The following is a 20,333-nucleotide window of genomic DNA, read 5'->3' as shown; positions in this document are numbered from 1 at the left end:
CCTCATCTGTGTGGGAATAATAGTAATACTTTATGGGTATTGTGAGGATTAATGATAATATATTATAATATGCCTGGCATCTATTGGGTACTCTGAGGATGGCAGCTTAAAAAAAAGCCCAGAGAGGCAGGAAACACCTGCTTGTCCAGAGGTAGTCAGATTTATTGCTAGAAAATTTTAATTATTTACCCACTGATTTCCAAATTGATTCATTCTGACATCATATAGGTGTGTGTCACTTTGTTGTTTTGTTTCCTGGGTGTTTTATGGAAAAAAGATGTTAGACTTTGTGACCTGAGCTTCTTTTCACTTCATTTCTGTCTGAAACCTTAGGTTGGTGTTTTCCAAGTGAAAGGCATCCGTTGAGGGACTGTTGCTGTTAGCAATTGCATTGTTTTCTTTTAAAACGTTTAGAACTTCAGATTTTACAACTAGCTTTGTGACTAGGGAGGGGGAAGGGATAGCACGGGTGGGTGGGAAAGGAAGTTTCTTTGCAGCTGCTCTTTGAAATGCATTTCTAAAATAATAAAAGTTTCTGTAATTGTATGATCTAAGCAGCTGTGTTAAAACTGGTTGTAGTCAAGGGCATTTAATTGACATTTGAGTTTCATTTTGATACAGTGTTATTTACATATTGAGCTTTGAAATTTGTGCCTTTTAATTGTTTTAATTTATTATTGAAGTTTTTCCAGACTTTCATCTGGTTCCTGTAATTAGCAACAGCAGCATGTCTTCAGCACTGTGTGCGAAGTATTATGGCCTCAATTTTCTGAGGCTGTAATGTGTCCTCTTGTTGCCTTAGGAAGAGGGGGTGGTGGTGAGAGATGGGGGAGTCTCAGCATGATAGAGTAATGAGAGCCAGACATAGGTACTTCAGAAAATGCTAGTTTTAACACCTCAAAGCACTTTTTAGCCCAGGCAAATGGACCGTCTTATTCAGTAACCTCTTTGTCCTGAATAGGCTTGAAACCAGAAAGTTACATGCTCTGCATGGCTCCTGAGGGTGGCCACTCTAAGGTACCTGAATAGAGATTGTGTGATTCCTGTTCTTCTCAAAACATTTAAGGGGCCATGAGACTTATACCAAGAAAATAGAAGGGGGCTTAGCTTTTTGCTGGAGGAGATGCGTAGTATTTTTTCTGCAGAAGGTAACGAGAAGAATATTGTGTATCGGCCTTGTCCATTGATATCTGCTGAGAGGATTTGGGGGAGAGGAGAACAAAGACTGATATTTCTTGGGTAAACTTCTTATTTACCCAGCTCCTTACGTATGCTGTCTTATTAACTTTTGCAACAAGACTGTGAGATTCCCTCTATGTAAAATGAGGGTATGTAGAATACCTATCTCAGAAGATTATTGTGAAGATTATACGATGTAATTTATTTCAGACATTTAATATCATTCTGATATTATGGAAGACTGAGATCCTAAAAGGAAAACTGATCTGCTTAAGGTCACACAACTAGCAGTTGACAGCACTGAGATTCAACCTAGTTTATCTGACTTTCAGGCAGTGTGTTTTTCACAAGACTAAAACATGCTGCCTCATAGAAGGAGGAAATGCATTGAAAGTATCAGACAAAGGAAATAGGTCAAATCTCATAGATATCACTGAGATGTTGCTTAATTGGAGTGATGGCATTTGAAAGAGGAAGAAAGAAGTATTAGTAAGGGATTTATTTCTGTAAAAACTCATTGATAGCCTAGTTGTGAGCAATTGATGGGGGAATCAAAGAGGACTAAAAGGGATATCATTGCTATAAACCAATAGTTCCCAATATTTCAGCATTATCTAGTGGCACTTCTTAAAAATACAGATTCCTGGCTGGGCACGGTGGCTCACACCTGTAATCCCAGCACTTTGGGAGGCCAAGTTGGGCGGATCATGAGGTCAAGAGATCGAGACTATCCTGGCCAACATGGTGAAACCCCGTCTGTACTAAAAATACAAAAATTAGCTGGACATGGTGGTGTGTGCCTGTAGTCCCAGCTACTTGGGAGGCTGAGGCAGGAGAATCGCTTGAACCCAGGAGCTGGAGGTTGCAGTGAGCTGAGATCCCACCGCTGCACTCCATACTGGCGACAAGAGTGAGAATCTGTCTCCATTAAAAAAAAAAAAAAAAAAAGTCCAGATTCCTGGGCCTTACCGTCTAGAGATTCTGATTTTGTAGGTCAGGAGAAGATTGGGGGAATCTTTTCTTGTTGCTGTTGTTTTGAAAATCAGTAACCCTGAGTTGAGTCAGATACAACCACACAGGCTTATAGACCACCCAATAGGTTTAAGGTTTGGGTGCTGCTTTCCCATCACAGATGATGGGGATGTTGCAGCCTTTGAGGTTTGAAAAGGCGAGTACCTAATGCATTCTTTTTATTTTTTTTTAAAAAAGACAGAGTCTTGCACTGTAACCCAGGCTAGAGTGCAGTGGCGTGATCTCCACTTACTGCAACCTCCACCTCCTAGGTTCAAGTGATTCTCGTGCCTCATCCTCCCAAGTAGCTGGGATTACAGGCGTGTACCACCATGGCTAATTTTTGTATATTTAGTAGAGATGGAGTTTTGCCATGTTGGCCAGGCCGGTCTCAAACTCCTGGACTCAAGCGATCCGCCCATCTCGGCCTCCCAAAGTTCTAGGATTACAAGTGTGAGCCACCATGCAGCCCCTAATGCATCCTTGTCTTGCCGTTTGTTTCACCTGTCAGAGAGCAGAGGGTTCTAGAGGGGAATTAGTTTGAGATGTGTTTATAACCAATTAGGAGGATTTGGGTTAATGATGTGAAGTTTATATTACTTTAAACATGGCTGTGTTCTCAGCCTGGGCAACATAGTGAGATCCTGTCTCTACTAAAAATTTTTTTAAAAAACATTAGCCTGGCATGGTAGTGCACACTTGTAGTCTCAGCTACTAGGGAGGCTGAGGCAGGAGGATCACTTGATTCTGGAAGGTCAAGGCTGTAGTGAGCCATGATCATGTCACTGCACTCCAGCCTGGGCAACAGAGTGAGACACTGTAAATAGCTATGTTCTAATATTAAGTGTAGAAACCAGAAAAGGAAGATAGATAAGTACCCCAGCCTTAGAAAGATTGAAAGAGCTAAGTCTGTTAGTCCACGGCTAGAGACTGAACGAAAATATGATAAAAGAAGGCTGATGGATTCTGCAGTTTGAAATTCTGATGAATAATTTGTCAGTCCTAGTGATGGAGAGGCACAAGTAGAACCCCATGTGATTATCCTTGGATTTCCCTGATTTTAAGTAAACATAGAAGATGGAAGAAAGGCAGCCAGGCGCAGTGGCTCACGCATGTAATCCCAGCACTTTCAAGGCCAAGGCAGGAGGATTGCTTGAGCCCAGGAGTTGGAGACCATCCCGGGCAATATAGTGAGACCTCATCTCTACAAATGATAAAAAAATTAGCTGGGTGTGGGGGCATGTGCCTGTAGTCTTAGTTACTTGGGAGGTTGAGGTGGGAGGATTGCTTGAACCCAGGAGTTTGAGGTGGCAGTGAGCCATGATTGTGCCACTGTACTCCTACTTGGGTGATAGAGTGAGTCCCTGTGAAACCTTTAAGAATGGTACCGAGAAGACCAAACTCCAAATAATGTAAAATTGTCCAAAATGTTGAAGTAAATTGAAAGAGTTGAAAACAAAATAATTAACTATTTGGAGCAAGATTATAAAGAATGAAGGGATAGTGTGCTTAGAATAGATAGTATAGTGATAATAGAAAGAAACAACATATTTTCACTCCCATTAACCTAATCCCACCACCCCCCAACCCAAGAATAATGGCTTTAAAACAAAGGTTAGCAAAGTTGTATTTGAGAAAGATATGAAGATATTTAGCAATCACATAGCTCCTATAAACAAGCAGGCCTAAATACATTGTATGCCTGGATAGTGGCAAAACCTGTGGTTGTGATTTTTCAAATTGTAGAACATTGTGAAGTAACTGAAAACCAGTATGCAGAACTATTGGGTACAATTGTGCCCTGTACAGCTTGTACAGTTGCACATGGTAGTCTTGCATGATAGCACCAGAGATGATTGATGAGCAGACCTCCTGGTTTTAAGAATTGGAGAAGGTGTTTTTGGGGGATTTAGCTATTAAATTTGATGTTGTACTTTAGCAGAATTCTTAGATGAGTTTCAAAGGCTAATCAGCCTCTGAAAAGATTGTGTATGGTTGTGTAAACCTAGAAGGGTGTATACAGAATGTGAAAAGTGGTTCCCATCTCTGGGAAATGGGGTTTAGGGATTTAAAAATTTTTGCTCATCTATACTTTATAAATTTTCTATAATGAACATGAACTAGGTATGTTTAAAAGGGTAACCAAGCAGCTAGTGTAGTAAACTGCAGCACGGGAACATGAAAGCAGCCATACCATACTCACCTTATTTCCTTTTTGGATAAAGTTACCAGGCTAGTAGGTAGGTCTGAAGAATGATGTAAATAGATGGTAGTATCATCATCAGCTGGTTTTTCCAAATGCTTCTGAGGACAGAATAGAGAGATATGGGCTGGGCAATGGCACATATAGATGACTACAGACCGGATGGCGCAGTGTGGGTGCCCTGGGCATATTGATGAGTGCATCAGTGTTAGCTTGGAGGGAAATATTATAATAATAGGTACTAATAGCTAGTGTCATGGGTGCTGTCCTTGGTTCTGACCCGTTTAACATGTTTGCCAACATGGTTTAACATGTTTGCCTTAGTACTTTAGCCCATCATGCAGGTCTGGTGTGGAATACCCACTCTTCTGGGTGTGACAAAAATCAGAATTCTAGAAACTGAAATGGATGGGTCAGACAAAGCTTTGAAGGTGAATTATAGTAGGGATAAATATAAACCGCACAAAGCTGCCCCCCACCTTTCCAACTAGCTGTACAAATAGAGCATTCGGGAAAATTGTTTTAATAGATGTTTTTGGGGGAGAGGCCTGGGATTTTATTCTAACTTACTGCCATCTTAGGTGTCTTCTGTGATATGACTATCAGATGAAGGCAGTGCAGCCTTTGACCACATTAACTGTAATATAAATGACATGCAGGAAAGGACAGTGGTCCCAGTGTAGTCTTTATTCTTAGACCATAGCTTGGGTCTTTGATCTAGTCCAGAGTAAGAGAATTTTGGTATATGAAGGACCTGGAACTTATAACCAATGGTATAATAATAGTCATTCTTAGAATTGAAGGAACTTTAGTTTGTAAAGCATTTTTCATGCATCATCTCATTTTGATATTTTCAGAATCAAGTAGAGATTATTATCCTAATCTTATACAGATGAGGAAACTGAGACTCTGAAAGTTTAATAATTTACCTACATCTGGCCTTTCAACAACCAAGTTTAGTGCTATTATACTACTTCTAATTATTTTGAGAAAAGAGAACAGATATTAACCTTGTAGAGTGCTTTATTGTCTATAAAATGTTTTTGTAAAACTGTTGAATTTGATACAGACAGTGTAAGAAAGGACAGTTGTTACTGGTGATTACCATTTTGTATGTTAGGGCACAAAAATTCAAGGCACAGGGATGTTTCAGTGTTTGTTTCATGTCATAGAACTAGTAAGTGGTGAACCTGGGACTTGAAATGGGAATTTTCTGATGATAAGTTCTGTGTTCTTGTCCCTACACAGAATAAGCTTGGGGAGAAGCTTTATTTCTTGCAACTATAGAAGACATACTTACCGCCACAGGATGGGAGTTTACAGGTGGCAGCAGTGGTGGCCATGTTGATCATCTTCCCATTGTGAATGTCAGGCAGAGGCTGAAAGTGGTTTTCTTTGAGAGTATCCTTGTATCATGGGAGGTTGAAGCCAATGACCTCTAAGATTCTAGGATTTGTAGACAAGGGGCTGTTGCTTTTGAGGATTGTCCCCATCTGTTTAGGAACAGAAAATGGATACTCACGAAAGGGAGATGAAAAGATTGACAAAAATACATTTAAGCACAATCGACTTTAATTCTTGGATTGCCATTTAACTTTTCGTAAGTTTCTCAAGATGAGTCGGTGTTTTGTCTTTTTTGTCTTCTGACCTCCCAGGGATTCACACCGGGTATGGATTAATGGGGATATGATTTGTTATGAGAGACAGTGAGTAAGATGGGAATGAACACAAACTTTGAAGCAAGAAATCTGAGTTCCAGTAGTAAAGCCAAGGGAGTGTAAAATCTTCAGTTCTTTACCTCTCTGTGCTTCATCTGTCAAATTTGGGGCGTCATTGCCCCATAGGATTGCTGTGAGAGTTATATAAAAGAAAATGAAAAGTCTTATCATAATATTTGACAAATACAGAACTGTCCAAGGTCAGTTTTTACACACAGAGAAGAGTTGCTATCAATTGTTTTATCGTAAAAAATCAGAACCAAAAAGAAGTGTATATGTTTATGTACTCATGGATTTGAGTATCTGTAGAACTTTTGATATGACTAAAATATTTTACTTGGTTCAGGATTTCTTTATTCCTCTTATCTTTAAGGAAATGATGGCTGGTACCTTTCTATCTCTCTTCCCATTCCTTCATTCCCTTTTCTGTTTTGTAGAGCAAGGCTTAGATCACATAGCAGAAAACATTCTTTCGTACCTGGATGCCAGGTCTCTGTGTGCAGCAGAGCTGGTATGTAAAGAATGGCAGCGAGTGATCTCAGAAGGAATGCTTTGGAAGAAGCTGATTGAACGAATGGTACGCACTGATCCCCTATGGAAAGGACTTTCAGAAAGAAGAGGGTGGTAAGTACTTGGGTTGCTTGTTCCCTTGAAAAAATTTCATTGACATAGAGTCAGCTTGATTACTCAAAAATGCAATTATACTTGCAAATGTGCTGGCCTATTTTTAAAAAGGGGGGAAAATGAGTGGTCAAAAGTTGGAAGAAAAAGTTAAAGCTGTTAAAATTTCTCCCTCTGAAATGTGTATTTCCTTTATTAACTGTATTACATAGTTTGAATGGGATTTGGCTTTTCAAAGCTATGTATTTATGTTTTTTCCTTCACATTTTGCTTAGGTGATGATACCATTACCAAAATATAGATATGACAAAAATATGAGAAAGTCAGGTAGTGCCATTTTGTTGTTTGTTATTACTGCTGGTTGAGGAAGTAATAACAGTGATAGGATTTTTCAGAGAAAACTGGTAACTCTGATGCAGCTTTACAGCTAGCTCTATGCTGTATGGCCCAGTTAGCAAAGAGAAAGAGAGAGCTACAGACAGAGGTGCATATAGGGCTGTATTTTCCTTATGGGAGGAAGTTTGATGTGTACTAAGTTAGATTTTTCACAAAGCTACATTAGCACTTTTTATTAAACTCTATGGAATGAAAGGCTAGATTGTTATATATTAGTACTCAGAAAACAAGATCAGGATTTTGTTAGAGAGCTGTGAATTGAGCTAAACTTGTCTGTAACATGTAAATTTGTCAGAAATCCTGCTTTTGAACTGTTAAAACTCAATGCAAGTTAAAAGACATGAAAGATATATCTTTGTCAGCACGATGTTTAGATAAAATTCACCCTTTTATGTGCAAAAATGTAATATCTGTTTGTTTTTATTTGCCAGGGATCAGTACCTGTTTAAAAACAGACCCACAGATGGCCCTCCAAATTCATTTTATAGGTCATTATACCCAAAGATTATCCAGGATATAGAGGTAACTTTATGATTTATCTGTTTTATGGGCTCTTTGTTTCTTGTTCTCAACTTTTTATGTTGCCTTAGAGTGTTCTTTTGTTCTAAAATCGTAGAACTAATAATTTGTTTTAAAAGTTGAGCTTTTGGAGTAAATGTGTCATGTATATAATCTGCAGCTATTCTTCAGAGAAAATAATGTCTTTTGCAAAGAATATCTAACTTTTCTAAAACATGAAATGCTTCTGCAAGGCTGCCAGTTAATTCAAACCTTAATCTAAAATCACCTTTTTATTCTAATCTGATAAATTTTCCAAAATCCAAGGCCCCGTTTTTTAAAGTAAGCATCGTTTTACATTTTTGAGCCATCTCTAGAGAACTAGAGAAGGCACATTTCAAGTTTTCTCTGTACATTACTCATAGTTTTTCATAAACATGACTCATATCATTCTAAGCAATAGTTAAGTGGATTTTATAGGGCAAATTATGCTCCTGGACCATTTTGGATTTGAGCGTAACTTCACTAGACCAGTAAAACTCTGTAAACTTGATGAGAAACATTGGAGATGTTTGATATCGTTCATGTGTTCTAATTAGTTCAGTTTTACTATTTTAGCCTTTTTCCTTGAACCAGGAAAGACATGCACAGGCATTTCTCATTAACTCTTTCACATGTGTTCTTGGCAGGTCTTGGTTACTTCACTGTTTCCTCCTTGGCAGAAAAGTTTAGCCTTTGCTAGGCAATGCAATATCACCCATAAAGTTGTACTCAGTTTCCCAAATGTGAAGTAATCCTCTCCCCCAGGTGATAGACATAAAAGTTATTGTGCCAGAATTCATTAACGGAGAAACATGTGCTTTTTCGGACCCCTCCCCTCTTCCAGGCAGATGTGAATAATGGAATCATTCCATTAATTTTAAATCTGAATGTGACTGGAATATCATTATTTAAAGCACAAACTGTCTTGAATATTCTCCTCTCTGAAATGATCTATAAAGTAACCCTTTAAGGAGGTTAAATAAAAACTTTCACTAGATAAATCATAAAGTTTAAGAATTAATTGACCATTGGCAGTTCCAAACTTAGAATAAGTTGCCCCTGCAGTGCTAGTGGCTGAGACATGGTGTTAACTTTAATCTTATGTTGATGTGTGTGTATTGTAGGGGAGATGGGGCTGTCTCTTATCCCAGGTAGTTGTACTAAGGCATTTCTTATGTACACATCTTATAAACTACATTACCCTCTGTTTTTTTTTTCCGTTGATGAGGGGCAACTATTTACAAAGTTATTTCCAGACTTCTTTGAATAATTTTATCAAAAAAATTCTTTGAAAAGAATGATGTTTAAAGTTAATTATGAACAAACAGGAACCTTGGAAGAACTCTGATCAGGTTGAAGATGTGGCAACATAGATTATTTTATTGAATCCTCATGACTGCTTAGAATTCACAATGTGAATTCAGTATTCCGTGGCATGACAGTATGTGCCACCACCTGCCATCATCACTTCTTCAGGCTGAAATGATAGTTTAAAGCAGGAGAGGAGGCAGGTGTGAGGGGAAACAGCTCTGTGGGAAAACCCTGTGCGACACCGCCTCTACATCATGGTGGTCTACTCAGTGGTTCTTAAAGTGTGGTTTGGAAAAACCCACTGGTTGGCCACAAAAGTCTTCTCCAGATTTTTGTGGGCTAGACCTCTTGATGTAAGGGATGGTGTTTATACTTTGATATATGCGCTACTAGTAATAATCATAAAAGTAGTGTACCACTAATAGCATTTACTTATGCCAGATACTTTGTTAACTACTTTATAATGCATTTTCTCTTTTAACATTTTGGACAAAACCTGAAAGGTAGGCCAAGTACTTATTTAAATTTGAGGAAACCTTAGAAGGTTAAAAAGTTTAAACAGTTTAGTCAGGATCACACAGCTAGTGGGTAATTGAGAGTCTGTGATCAACCATATACCCTTCTACCCTTAATACGAGTTTTTAACAATAGACCACTGCTACCACCTCAAAATAGATTTTTTTACTCCCATTTTGGGAGTGTGTTTTGTTCTGTCTGGAATAAAACAGAATATATAGAGTTAGATGTAGAGAGTTCTTCCAGTGATCCATGGGTCAAATGAGAGACTCTCATGGGCTTGGCTCTGTCCATATGACTGGTATGAAATCCTCACAAGCAGACTATAATAATTACAAATACCCACTTCGAGTCCTTGCATATATCAAACCATGTTGGGTGATTTACACAGATTATTGTTTTTTATTCTTACAACAAGGTGCATGTTATTATCTTTATAATAAGGGGAAACTGAGACTAAAAGGAGTTTTAGGACTTGCTGCATAGTTAAGTAGAAGAGATGGGATGGGCTTTTAACTGAGGTCTGTCTAGCTCTATCCAGGCTGAGAGTTGTTGTTTGTCATTTTCAGAGTGGAAAATTCAGGAAGTGAGGGAGAAAGAGGCATGTTTTATGCCTGCTGAATTTCAAGGTTGTCTTTGCCTCTTTCTCTAATTGTGTGAATACTCAGTGTCCTTGACTGTTTGTTGAAAAAAGGGTATGAGTTAAGATCTGATTAGTGGGGCCCTGTTTTAGTCCAGTTATAGGAAAGTAATAGGGTTTTAAGCACACTGCAGAAAGATAAATGACACTTGGAATGTCAAGTGGCTGTTTATGTCCCCGCTCCTTCCCCAGTTGCCTGTACATAGCTTCAGAGTCTCTTGTGTTGTTTCCCTTAGACTTTGCAAGGTTGCCAGTTCACAACACCTTTTTCTTTTTTTCCTTCTTCCTCCACCTCGACAGCTTGGCTTATGTGCCAGCTCCTGTAATCTGTATGTTCCCAGATTTGGCTCTGATGAGGAGAAAGGAAATGTTCATCTCTGAATCTGCCCTTCTACATTGACCCACCGAAAACTGGCTTAATTTTAAGGGAAAATAGAGAACCTGGCTTAGTGCGGCCAACTCCTGTTATTCAGGAAATGAGGATGTGAGAAATGGAGTCTGGGGAGAATAAATAAAAGTATTGTAAGCTTTCTGCAAAGGCTCATCTCGCCTGGGTGTTCTTGCCACACATAGAGAGGGTTTAGAGGGCCTCTGAATTGAGAAAGAATTCCTAGAAAACCTGAGGCTCACTCCTAAAAGAAGCAGCCATATTCTCCTTTGCTGTCTAGAGTCTTAGTTATTGCTGTTATTATTATTGTTGTTACCATTAATGGTGGGCTGACTGCTAGATACTTTGCTACAAGTGATTTAATTTAATCCTCAAATTGTCAAAGCTGAGATTCTTACTTCAAAGCCCATGCTGCTTTCACTCTAGCGTGCCCTCAATTGTCTATTAACAGAGAGATGGGAGTTGTTACAACAGCCCTAGAGTTCTGGTATTCTGAACTTGGATTTTTCTCTTTTGCCATTTGAGTAGTGACAAACTCCTCCAAGTAATCTACCTTCTTCCTCTCTTCATTCATTGCATTAACGCCTTTGGAGTGCTCTTCTTGGACAGACCACTGGGAAAATGATGGTGTATTGTATCACACCTTTTAATAAGCCACATTTTATTCAGGGAAAGTGGGGAGCTTTTTTGTGGTTTGCAAACCTGATATTAACATTGTCCTGACCAGAAAATGTCAAAACTTGCCCACCCACCCAGTTGTGTTTAGGCTTCTAAAAATAATGTTATTCCTCCATACTCAGACATCTGTTTTCACTCTATTGCCAATTTAAATGCCGCTGTATACTCTGTGTATCATGGCTACTTTCCCAGTATTTTGAAAATTTGCGCAGGGTAAGGGGATTTTACAAGTTCTCAAAAACATGAAATATTCCTGTACAGTAGCCATACCACATGATGGCTAAGTGAAATGATAGGTATCCACATAAAGAGTGCACCTGTGTATGACCTCTCTTCCTGCTGCTGGCATTAAGGTAATGGTTGGATTCCATTTGAAAGCTGAGCCTCTTCCTGGGAATGGTTAGGGAAGGCTCAGGCTTATTAGCATTAAATATCAGGCTAGACTGAGACAACAATTTCTGGCAACTTTGTGAGAATATGTGTATTTGTTGCCGCCCACTTTTTTTTGGTTAATGTTTTCAACAACTGAAGAAGAACATAACTGCTACCGTTTGCTGGCACCATAATGAGAAGTTACATACATAATCTCATTTGAACCTTACAGTGGTTTTGAGGGAGTAGATATTACTCTTCCCATCTTTACAGCAGCGAGTCCTTTGCCAAAGTTACTACTTGACCTAGGTATTTTCTACCACAGTGGGCTACCTGCCAGTTTTAAAGGTCTGGTTTTTCTAAAAAAAAAGACCTGGCTTATAAGCATTCAAGTAAGAGTCAAGGTTGTCAGACATCATGGGGGTAGTTTTTTAGGCCGGCATAGTTGACAGGAAGTGCTACTTTCTTGTGCAGGTGGCCTTGGGAATTGAGAAGAGGATTTACCCAGGGTTGGTGTGCAGCAAAGCAATCAACTCCCTGATCTGGCTCCGTGTCTCTTTCGTGGCTTTTCAAAGCAAGCTACACTTTGGGATTCAAGAAACTAATGATTCTAAAACAGGCCTAGGCGAGGACTTTGTAAAATGACACATCAAGAATTGGTTGACAAACTATTTCTTTTAAAATGCAGAAACTTATTTGAGAAAAGTAGGCTTTTTATAAGTATTGAGAAGCTAAGCCATTTGCTAACTTCTGTTCAACTTAGAATGAAAGTCTGGTATCTAGCAGAGCTTTTGAGAGGTCCTGTTCCCTAGCTCTTACTTGAGGGTTGGGGATAGAGGGTATAGCCCACACTTTAATGTTGTTGTCGTCCTCTGTCCAGACATCTCAGGGGACTGATGTATCACAGGCTGAGTATGTACCAGACCCTGGCTCCTCTGTATAGTCTTCTCTGCTGCGTCTTCAGGGTTTTGGGTACAGTTAAAGATTGTAACCACATCACCCACTTCTAGGAAACATTTTAGAGCAGCGGGAGAGCATGGAGGAAATTCTTTTTGGTATAGAGATTCCCCCCACCCCCTCTTTTAAATTAAAATAATTGTTTCCCCCTCAGACTCTCATGCGGTAGTAAATGTGCTTTTTCTAGTCATTGAAATATAGAGCATAACAAAGCTACTTACTGCTTCAGTGTCATTTTAAAGCAATTGTATACCTCTTAAACCTAAGAACAGCTTGATAACACCTGACATATATGTAAAGACATATTATGTATTCATCTCTGTAATACTTTGGGTTCATATGACATCATACATTCTGTAGCAACTCTGTGGGCTCCCAGAGGGTGTAACGTGAACATTGGTAACTACTGCCAAGAGTCACTGGCCACAAATTAGACTTGTTACCAGTACATCTGCCTACTAAATCAGCATTTTCCTGGAGTGCTTAGCATGCTGAGATGGCACAGTCACTATCTAAAAATACGTTGTTTCTCTAAATGATTCCATGCGTTGAGTTCTGCTTAAGAAATGCCTGTATTCTGGACCTCTTTTTAAAAAGTTGCTTATCCGGACAGATCTGTTGTCTACTTTGATAGAGGTAGCAGAGATGGTTGGGTTAGTTTTTTTTTTTTTTTCTTTTTGGTTTTGAAGTGTGCTTTTGTATATTTTACCAAGTCACTAGAGATGATGACCCAGGCTAGGAAGTTCTGATTTGGTGGCAGATGGACAAATGAGTACTTCCCCTCTCCTGGCATCTCCATGGCACCTCCTTGCATCTCCTGAGCATGGGAAATATGCCATCCTGCCCTCACGGATGTGTATGGGAGCTCCTTGAGGGAAGATACCGTATTTCCAGGACTCTTGCTGAGCACTGGGGCCACAAATGATGGAAATAATCACTTTTTAAGTATACGTGTATCGATATCTCCAGCCCTCCATTTCCTTTTCTATAAAATGCGAACAATGATTCCTGCTTCAGAGTTATGATTAAATTAGCTACAAAACATATAAAGTGAGTGGTATAGTGTTAGAAAAGCATAGTGTCTGGCACATAGCTTTCAGTAAATTTTAACATTTTAGAGTGCACAGAAGGATACTATCTTCAAAATAAGAAATACAGTTTGTTAGATGTCAGCAGAGCCAGTAATTAAGTACTCCTTTCGTCAACAAAGCAAATAATTAGACTTTTAGCTGTACAGAAATAATTAGCTACTCAGAGAGAAACTATATCCTGAACTGAAGTGTAACAGGTTATTGAAATCCTTGTTGTCCCCTAATTTCAAGGATCAGGAATTCAGACTTTAGTTACTCTTAGTAGAGACATTGTATCTTTTGAGCCTTAAAAAAATCACTTATATCTACTATCAGAGTTTAGGTCTTCTGGTGCTCTGGGTATGACCTACTTCTTCACTAAACTTGTCCCAGTGTCTCAGGCTATAGAGCTCATTATCTCCCTTAAGTCCTGCAGCACTTAGAATTTTTATCACTCATTGGCACTTTTGGAATTGTTACTGATCTTACGTTCTGTGTGCACTGCCTCAAGAGGCAGGCCCATCCTGCTTTGTAGGCATTGAATATGTTAGTAGCAAAAGCATGGGTTTGGAGTCAGAAAGAACTGAGTGTGATTTCTAGCTAGTCCGATTACTGATTTTGTGGCTGCAGGCAAATTAAACTCTGTTTTCTTGTTTGTAAAAAGGAAATAATAAGTACTTCCTTCCTTCCAAGGTTATTGTATGGATCATTTAACCAAATAAACTTAGTTTAGTGTCTCTCTGGATCCAGACACCATGGGCCTAGATATTGGAGTGTTGCCTCCCTGAATGCAGTATGTCTCCTGTTGATCTTTTTATCCTCAGTGCCTAGCACAGTACGTGGAATATATTAACGTCTCAGCAAATGTTGCATGAATGATAAGAGGAATAAGAATCCAGGGCTAAAATGCACCATTTTTACTCTACAGAAACATTAGGAAGGTTAAAAATGATAAATAAAATTCTTCCTATGTAGTTGGCTTATAGTAGTTGCTCACTATCTTTCCTCAGTGATCAAGACAATGCTTTGTTTGGATATGTAGATTGTCAATATATGCTTAATGATGGTTTTTTAATTGGCATTAGGGAACGACCCGATGAGTTACTATTTATTTGCATGTTTTGGGTGCAAACGGCATTCTTTAAACATACTGAATTCTGTCTAGGCCAGTTTTTTCAAGCCCAGTCCAAAACTCATTGGAAATCCTATGACAGTTGCCAAATGGGCAGGGTAAGTTTAAGAAAAAACATTGTTGGGTTAATGTCTTACTTGGAAAAGAGCATGATCCTATCCACAGACAGTTATGCAAACCAAGATCGGGGTATCGGTGGTATGCTGTTTCTGGAAGCAACACCAAAGTCTGAAACCTAATAGAATAAGTTGATGCACAAAAACTCATCTCTTGCCTCCTTTTTTCCCTAGACTATAGAATCTAACTGGCGGTGTGGACGACACAACTTGCAGAGGATTCAGTGCCGCTCTGAAAATAGTAAAGGTGTCTACTGTTTACAGTACGACGATGAAAAAATTATCAGTGGCCTACGAGATAATTCTATTAAGGTGAATGACTGAATTTTTAATGTATTATTTTTAGAATCATGGCTATGTGTTAGACACTAGATGTGACAATCTTTCCATTTACTCTAGATTGGTTTTTATCTCTTCCACTCAATCTTGGCAGCTCTCAGTGTAGTTCTAAAGAACTAGAGCCAGAGCATTTCCCCGAAACTAATACAAGACCCTGGATTGTCTCACTTCTTATCCTTCTCTAGGCACATTCACATTCTATATTCTGTATTAGGTGTAAATAGAAAATATCCCAGTATCACAGGGCTCTTGATTACTTTGCCAGCTGGGATTGGTAGTTTATAAACCAAAGCTGTTACCTTTTATGGTTCCTGAGAAGGACTCAAATAATAATACCACAGAATGATAGAGCAACTTATATTGTTTTCATTAACTTTTCAGTAGTAGATAAACTGGATTATTTCTCCATGTTTAATCTGTTTGATGGCTGATCCGATCTGATTTTATTTTACATTGTTTGTATCTTATGTCCTCATATTTAAGAAAACATTGAGTTTTTTAAACTTTGTAAAAAACACTATAACTTACAAACAGGGAAGTTTGCTCTTTTGTTGTATAATTCTGTGGGTTTTGATAAACACACAGACATGTATAACTGTTACAAAAATCACGATATGGAGCAGCTCTCTCATTCCCCCAATTCCCTTGTCCTGCCTGTTTCTTATCCTGGGCTTTTCTGCCTCTTTCCTGTGCTTACCCATTCACCTGTTGAAGGATGTTTGTGTTGTTTCCAGTTTCTGACAATTATGAATAAAGCCACCATAATTATATACCTGTAGGTTTTTTGGGGAACATAAGTTTTTAGTTCATTGGGTGAAAACTGAGGAGTGGGGTTACTGGCTCATATGGTAAGTGTATGTTTCACCTGCTAAGAAACTGCCCAGCTGTTCTCCAAAGTGCCTGTACCATTTCACATTCCCATCAACAGTGATGAGAGTTGTTTTTTTTTGAGACGGAGTCTCTCTCTGTCACCTGCCTCCTGGGTTCAAGGAATTCTCCTGCCATCCTACCTCAGCCTCCTGAGTAGCTGGGACTACAGACATGTGGCACCACTCCCAGCTAATTTTTTTGTTTTTAGTAGAGATGGTGTTTTGCCATGTTGCTCAGGCTGGTCTTGAGCTCCTGACCTCAAGTGATGCGCCTGCCCCAAAGTGCTGGGATTACGGGCGTGAGCAGCCACCACACCCGGCCTGAGAGTTGCTTTTGTTCTGTATCCTTGTCAGCCCTTGATCATCTCAGGTTTTTTTTTATATTAGCCATTCTAATAGGTATGTGAACATACCTCATTTTGCTTTAAATTCACATTTCCCCAGTGATGATAGTGAGCATCTTTTTATGTGCTTACCTGCCATTTCTGTATTCTCTGGTGAAGTTTCTTTTCAGATCTTTTACCCATTTTTAAAATGGGTTCTTTGTTTTTTTATTACTGAGTTTTTAGAGTTCTTTATGTAGTCTAGATACGTCCTTTGCTAGATATGTTTTGCATATATTTTTCCCAATTAGTTGTCTTTTCATTTTCTTTTTATTAAAAAAAATTTTTTTTTGAGATGGAGTTTTACCCTTGCCTGGGCTAGAGTGCAATAGCACGATCTCAGCTCACTGCGACCTCCGCCTCCCGCATTTGAGCAATTATCCTGCCTTAGCCTCCCGAGTAGCTGGGATTATAGGCATGAGCTACCATGCCCGGCCCGGCTACTTTTTTGTATTTTTATTAGAGACAGGGTTTCTCCATGTTGGCCAGGCTGGTCTCAAACTCTCGACTTCAGGTGATCCACCTGTCCTGGCCTCCCAGAGTGCCCCGATTACAGGCGTGTAAACCACCACGCCTGGCCGTCTTTTCATTTTCTCATTTTCTTAATGATCTCTTTAACGGAGCAAAAGATTTTAATTTTTTTTTTTTTTTTTTTTGAGATGGAGTCTCACTCTGTCACCCAGGCTGGAGTGCAGTGGCATGATCTCGGCTCACTGCAACCTCCACCTCCTGGGTTCAAGCAATACTTGTGCCTTAGCCTCCCAAATAGCTGGGACTACAGGCGTGAGCCACCACGCCCAGCTAATTTTTGTATTTTTAGTGGAGACGGGGTTTCATCATGTTGACCAGGCTGGTCTGGAACTCCTGGCCTCGGGTGATCTGCCTACCTTGGCCTCCCAAAGTGCTGAGATTACAGGCGTGAGCCACTGTACTTGACAGAAGATTTTAATTTTGATGAAGTGCAACTTACCAGTTTCTTCTTTTATGGATCATGCTTTCGATATTATATCCAAGAAGCCTTTCTCTGAGCTTCGTGAATCTGTAAATTTACGTCTTTCATTCATTACATTTCAGAAGTCTTCAGCCATTATTTTTTCAAATATTTTTTTCTGTACCAATTTCTTCTTTCCTTCTGAGACTCTAATCACATAAATAAATACTAGATCTTTTGATATTGTTCCACATTGTTTTCAATCTTTGTTCGTCCCATTTCTGGATAATTTCTATTGGCCTATCTTCAAGTTGACTGAATTTTTCATCTCTTCATCTCTATTCTCCTGTTACCCTCCGCCCCATCAAGTGAGTTTTTAATTTCAGGTATGATATTTTACAGTTTCTATTTCTCTGCTGAGAATTCTCTCTTTTTTATTTACCTCAAACACGTTTATCTTTATCCTGTGGAGTACAGTTAGAGTAGGTGCTTAACATCTTTAACCATGTCAGCATCTGGGTAACCTCCAGCTTGACATCTGTTGATTGTCCAGTCCCCTGAGATTATTCATCTTTCTTGATTTTTGTATGCCAGGTAATTTAAACTAGTATTTTGGGCATTGTGGATATTATGTTGTAAAGACTGTGGGTCCTGTTATAATCCTCTGGACAATGTTTTTGGGTAAGTGTGTTTTTAAGCAGTTAGTCAACTTAGTTGGGTTCAGAACACAAGTTCTGTCATGACATCATCAGAGGGGTTGGGGGGATGGCTCTAATCTCTTTTGCACTGTTCAGAGCCTTTGCCATATGCCACTTTGGGTCTGTCATGGGCTTTCACTACTTAGAGGTTAATCTGAGGCTTCAGCAATGCTTTAAATATCAGCTCATTGAGGCAGCCTTTGCTGTGCTGGTTCAGTCTGTTCTGTGCATATACAGCTCAAGGGTAAGCCCAAGTCATGTGGTGTTTGGGTTCTTTTATTTCCAGTTCTTTCCTCTTGGATTTCCCTAAGTCTCTTCAGCCCATAAGGACACTTTTTTCCTTTTCCTCTGGCCAGAAAAATTGGGTCACTCTTGGAATTTTTTTATCTTTTCCATTGTTCTGCAATGTGTTGTCATGACTGGAGCCATGAGCCCTGTGAGAGAAGAGAGAAAAGAAACCCCTAGGGATCTCTTTTTTCCAGCCTCTCTGCCTAGAAAGAGGGATTTCTTTCAGAATTTTAGCTGCATGTTTTGCTATTTCACTGTATAGCTTCCTGGTCAGGGCCTGCCTTTGAGCAAAAGCCACAATAGGAAGAAAAGAGAAAAAGCCGGGGATGGTGGCTCATGCCTGTAATCCCAGCACTTTGGGAGGCTGAGGCGGGTGGACCACTTGAGGCCAGGAGTTCAAGACCAGCCTGGCCAACATGGTGAAACCCCGTCTCTACTAAAAATGCAAAAAATTAGCTGGGCGTTGTGGTGGGCACCTGTAATCCCAGCTACTCGAGAGGCTGAGGCATGAGAATTGCTTGAACCCAGGAGGTAGAGGTTGCAGTGAGCCAGGATCACACCACTGCAATTCAGAGCAAGACTCTGTCTCCATAAAAAATAAAAGAAAAGAAAGAAAACAGAAAACAACAAAGAAAAATAATGGCAAATTCACCCCCATGCAGATTGTTTGTTCACATTTTGACCCCTTGCCACATCTACCTGTTGTCCCCTCTTTCCCCTTACTTTTCAGAGTTCTTATCAGAAGTTTTTAGTTATAATCAACTGAAGAGATAGATTGTAGTGGGCTTTCTCCATCTTGGCACTGTTTTCTGTTATTGTTCTACTTTGGGTGAAATAAAGCTTTTCTGCTTTTTTTTTTTTAAGTTTTTATTTTTTGTTTGTTTTTTAAAAAGTGAAATAGTGGAATTTTAGTAATTCAGCTACCTAGGTCAAACGCACTCTGAATTATAGAATATAAGAAACTGTTCTGTTGGTTTCCTATATGTATGGCAGTGTTTGCCAAAAGATATTCTGTGGATGTGAATCTAGAGGATGTTAGCAGGCATTCTAGGCAGAGAATAATGCCCTCCAAGGAAGTTTAGATAACACTGCATGCTGTGTCTCCAGCTTAGAAATTCACAGGATACAGTAGCATATAAAGGCTCTGAGAATGCCTACAATAGAGACAGACACTCAGTATTTCCCAAGTTCCAAAACTTATTTGACCACGAAACTCTATTTTTAATTTTTTTTTTTCTTATTTTTTGAGACAGTCTCGCTCTGTCGCCCTGGCTGGAGTGCAGTGGCATGATTTCGGCTCACTGCAACCTCTACCTCCTGGGTTCAAGTGAGCGATTCTCTTCCCTCAGCCTCCTGAGTAGCTGGGACTACAGGTGCCTGCCACCAGGCCTGGCTAATTTTTTGTGTTTTTAGTAGAGATGAGGTTTCGCTATGCTGGCCAGGCTGGTCTCAAACTCTTGACCTCAAATGATCCTCCTGCCTCGGCCTACCAAAGTGCTGAGATTACAGGTGTAAGCCACTGCTCCTGGCCCACAGAACTCTATTTTTATGTATACTTGATAGCCCTAACCTGTGGCTACCAATATACTCTAGAAAGTGTGACATATGCTACGATTTAATACTGGTAGTTTTTCTTTTTTTTTCTATCAATTTATCATTTTATTTTATTATTATTTTTTATTATACTTTAAGTTTTACGGTACATGTGCACAACGTGCAGGTTTGTTACATATGTATACATGTGCCATGTTGGTGTGCTGCACCCATTAACTCTTCATTTAACATTAGGTATATCTCCTAATGCTATCCCTCCCGCCTCCCCCAACCCCACAACAGGCCCCGCTGTGTGATGTTCCCCTTCCTGTGTCCATGTGTTCTCATTGTTCAATTCCCACCTATGAGTGAGAACATGCGGTGTTTGGTTTTTTGTCCTTGCGATAGTTTGCTGAGAATGATGGTTTCCAGCTTCATCCATGT

General features: G+C 39.5%; 1 protein-coding gene across 7 annotated transcripts in view; it reads left to right on the top strand.

The window, feature by feature from the left end:
* Positions 1–20,333, top strand: part of FBXW11 (F-box and WD repeat domain containing 11) — a 145,245-nt gene that overhangs the window by 100,244 nt on the left and 24,668 nt on the right. For all 7 annotated transcript variants that reach the window (XM_024247384.3, XM_024247382.3, XM_054556233.2 and 4 more), the window contains 3 exons: positions 6,549–6,735; positions 7,560–7,650; positions 15,023–15,160. In XM_024247384.3, coding sequence (XP_024103152.1) covers positions 6,549–6,735; positions 7,560–7,650; positions 15,023–15,160 — 416 coding nt within the window. The remainder of the gene's footprint in view (positions 1–6,548; positions 6,736–7,559; positions 7,651–15,022; positions 15,161–20,333) is intronic.

The sequence above is a fragment of the Pongo abelii genome, chromosome 4 (assembly GCF_028885655.2).
Source record: "Pongo abelii isolate AG06213 chromosome 4, NHGRI_mPonAbe1-v2.0_pri, whole genome shotgun sequence".
Lineage (NCBI taxonomy): Eukaryota > Metazoa > Chordata > Mammalia > Primates > Hominidae > Pongo > Pongo abelii.
This window is presented reverse-complemented; position numbering and strand designations above follow the sequence as displayed.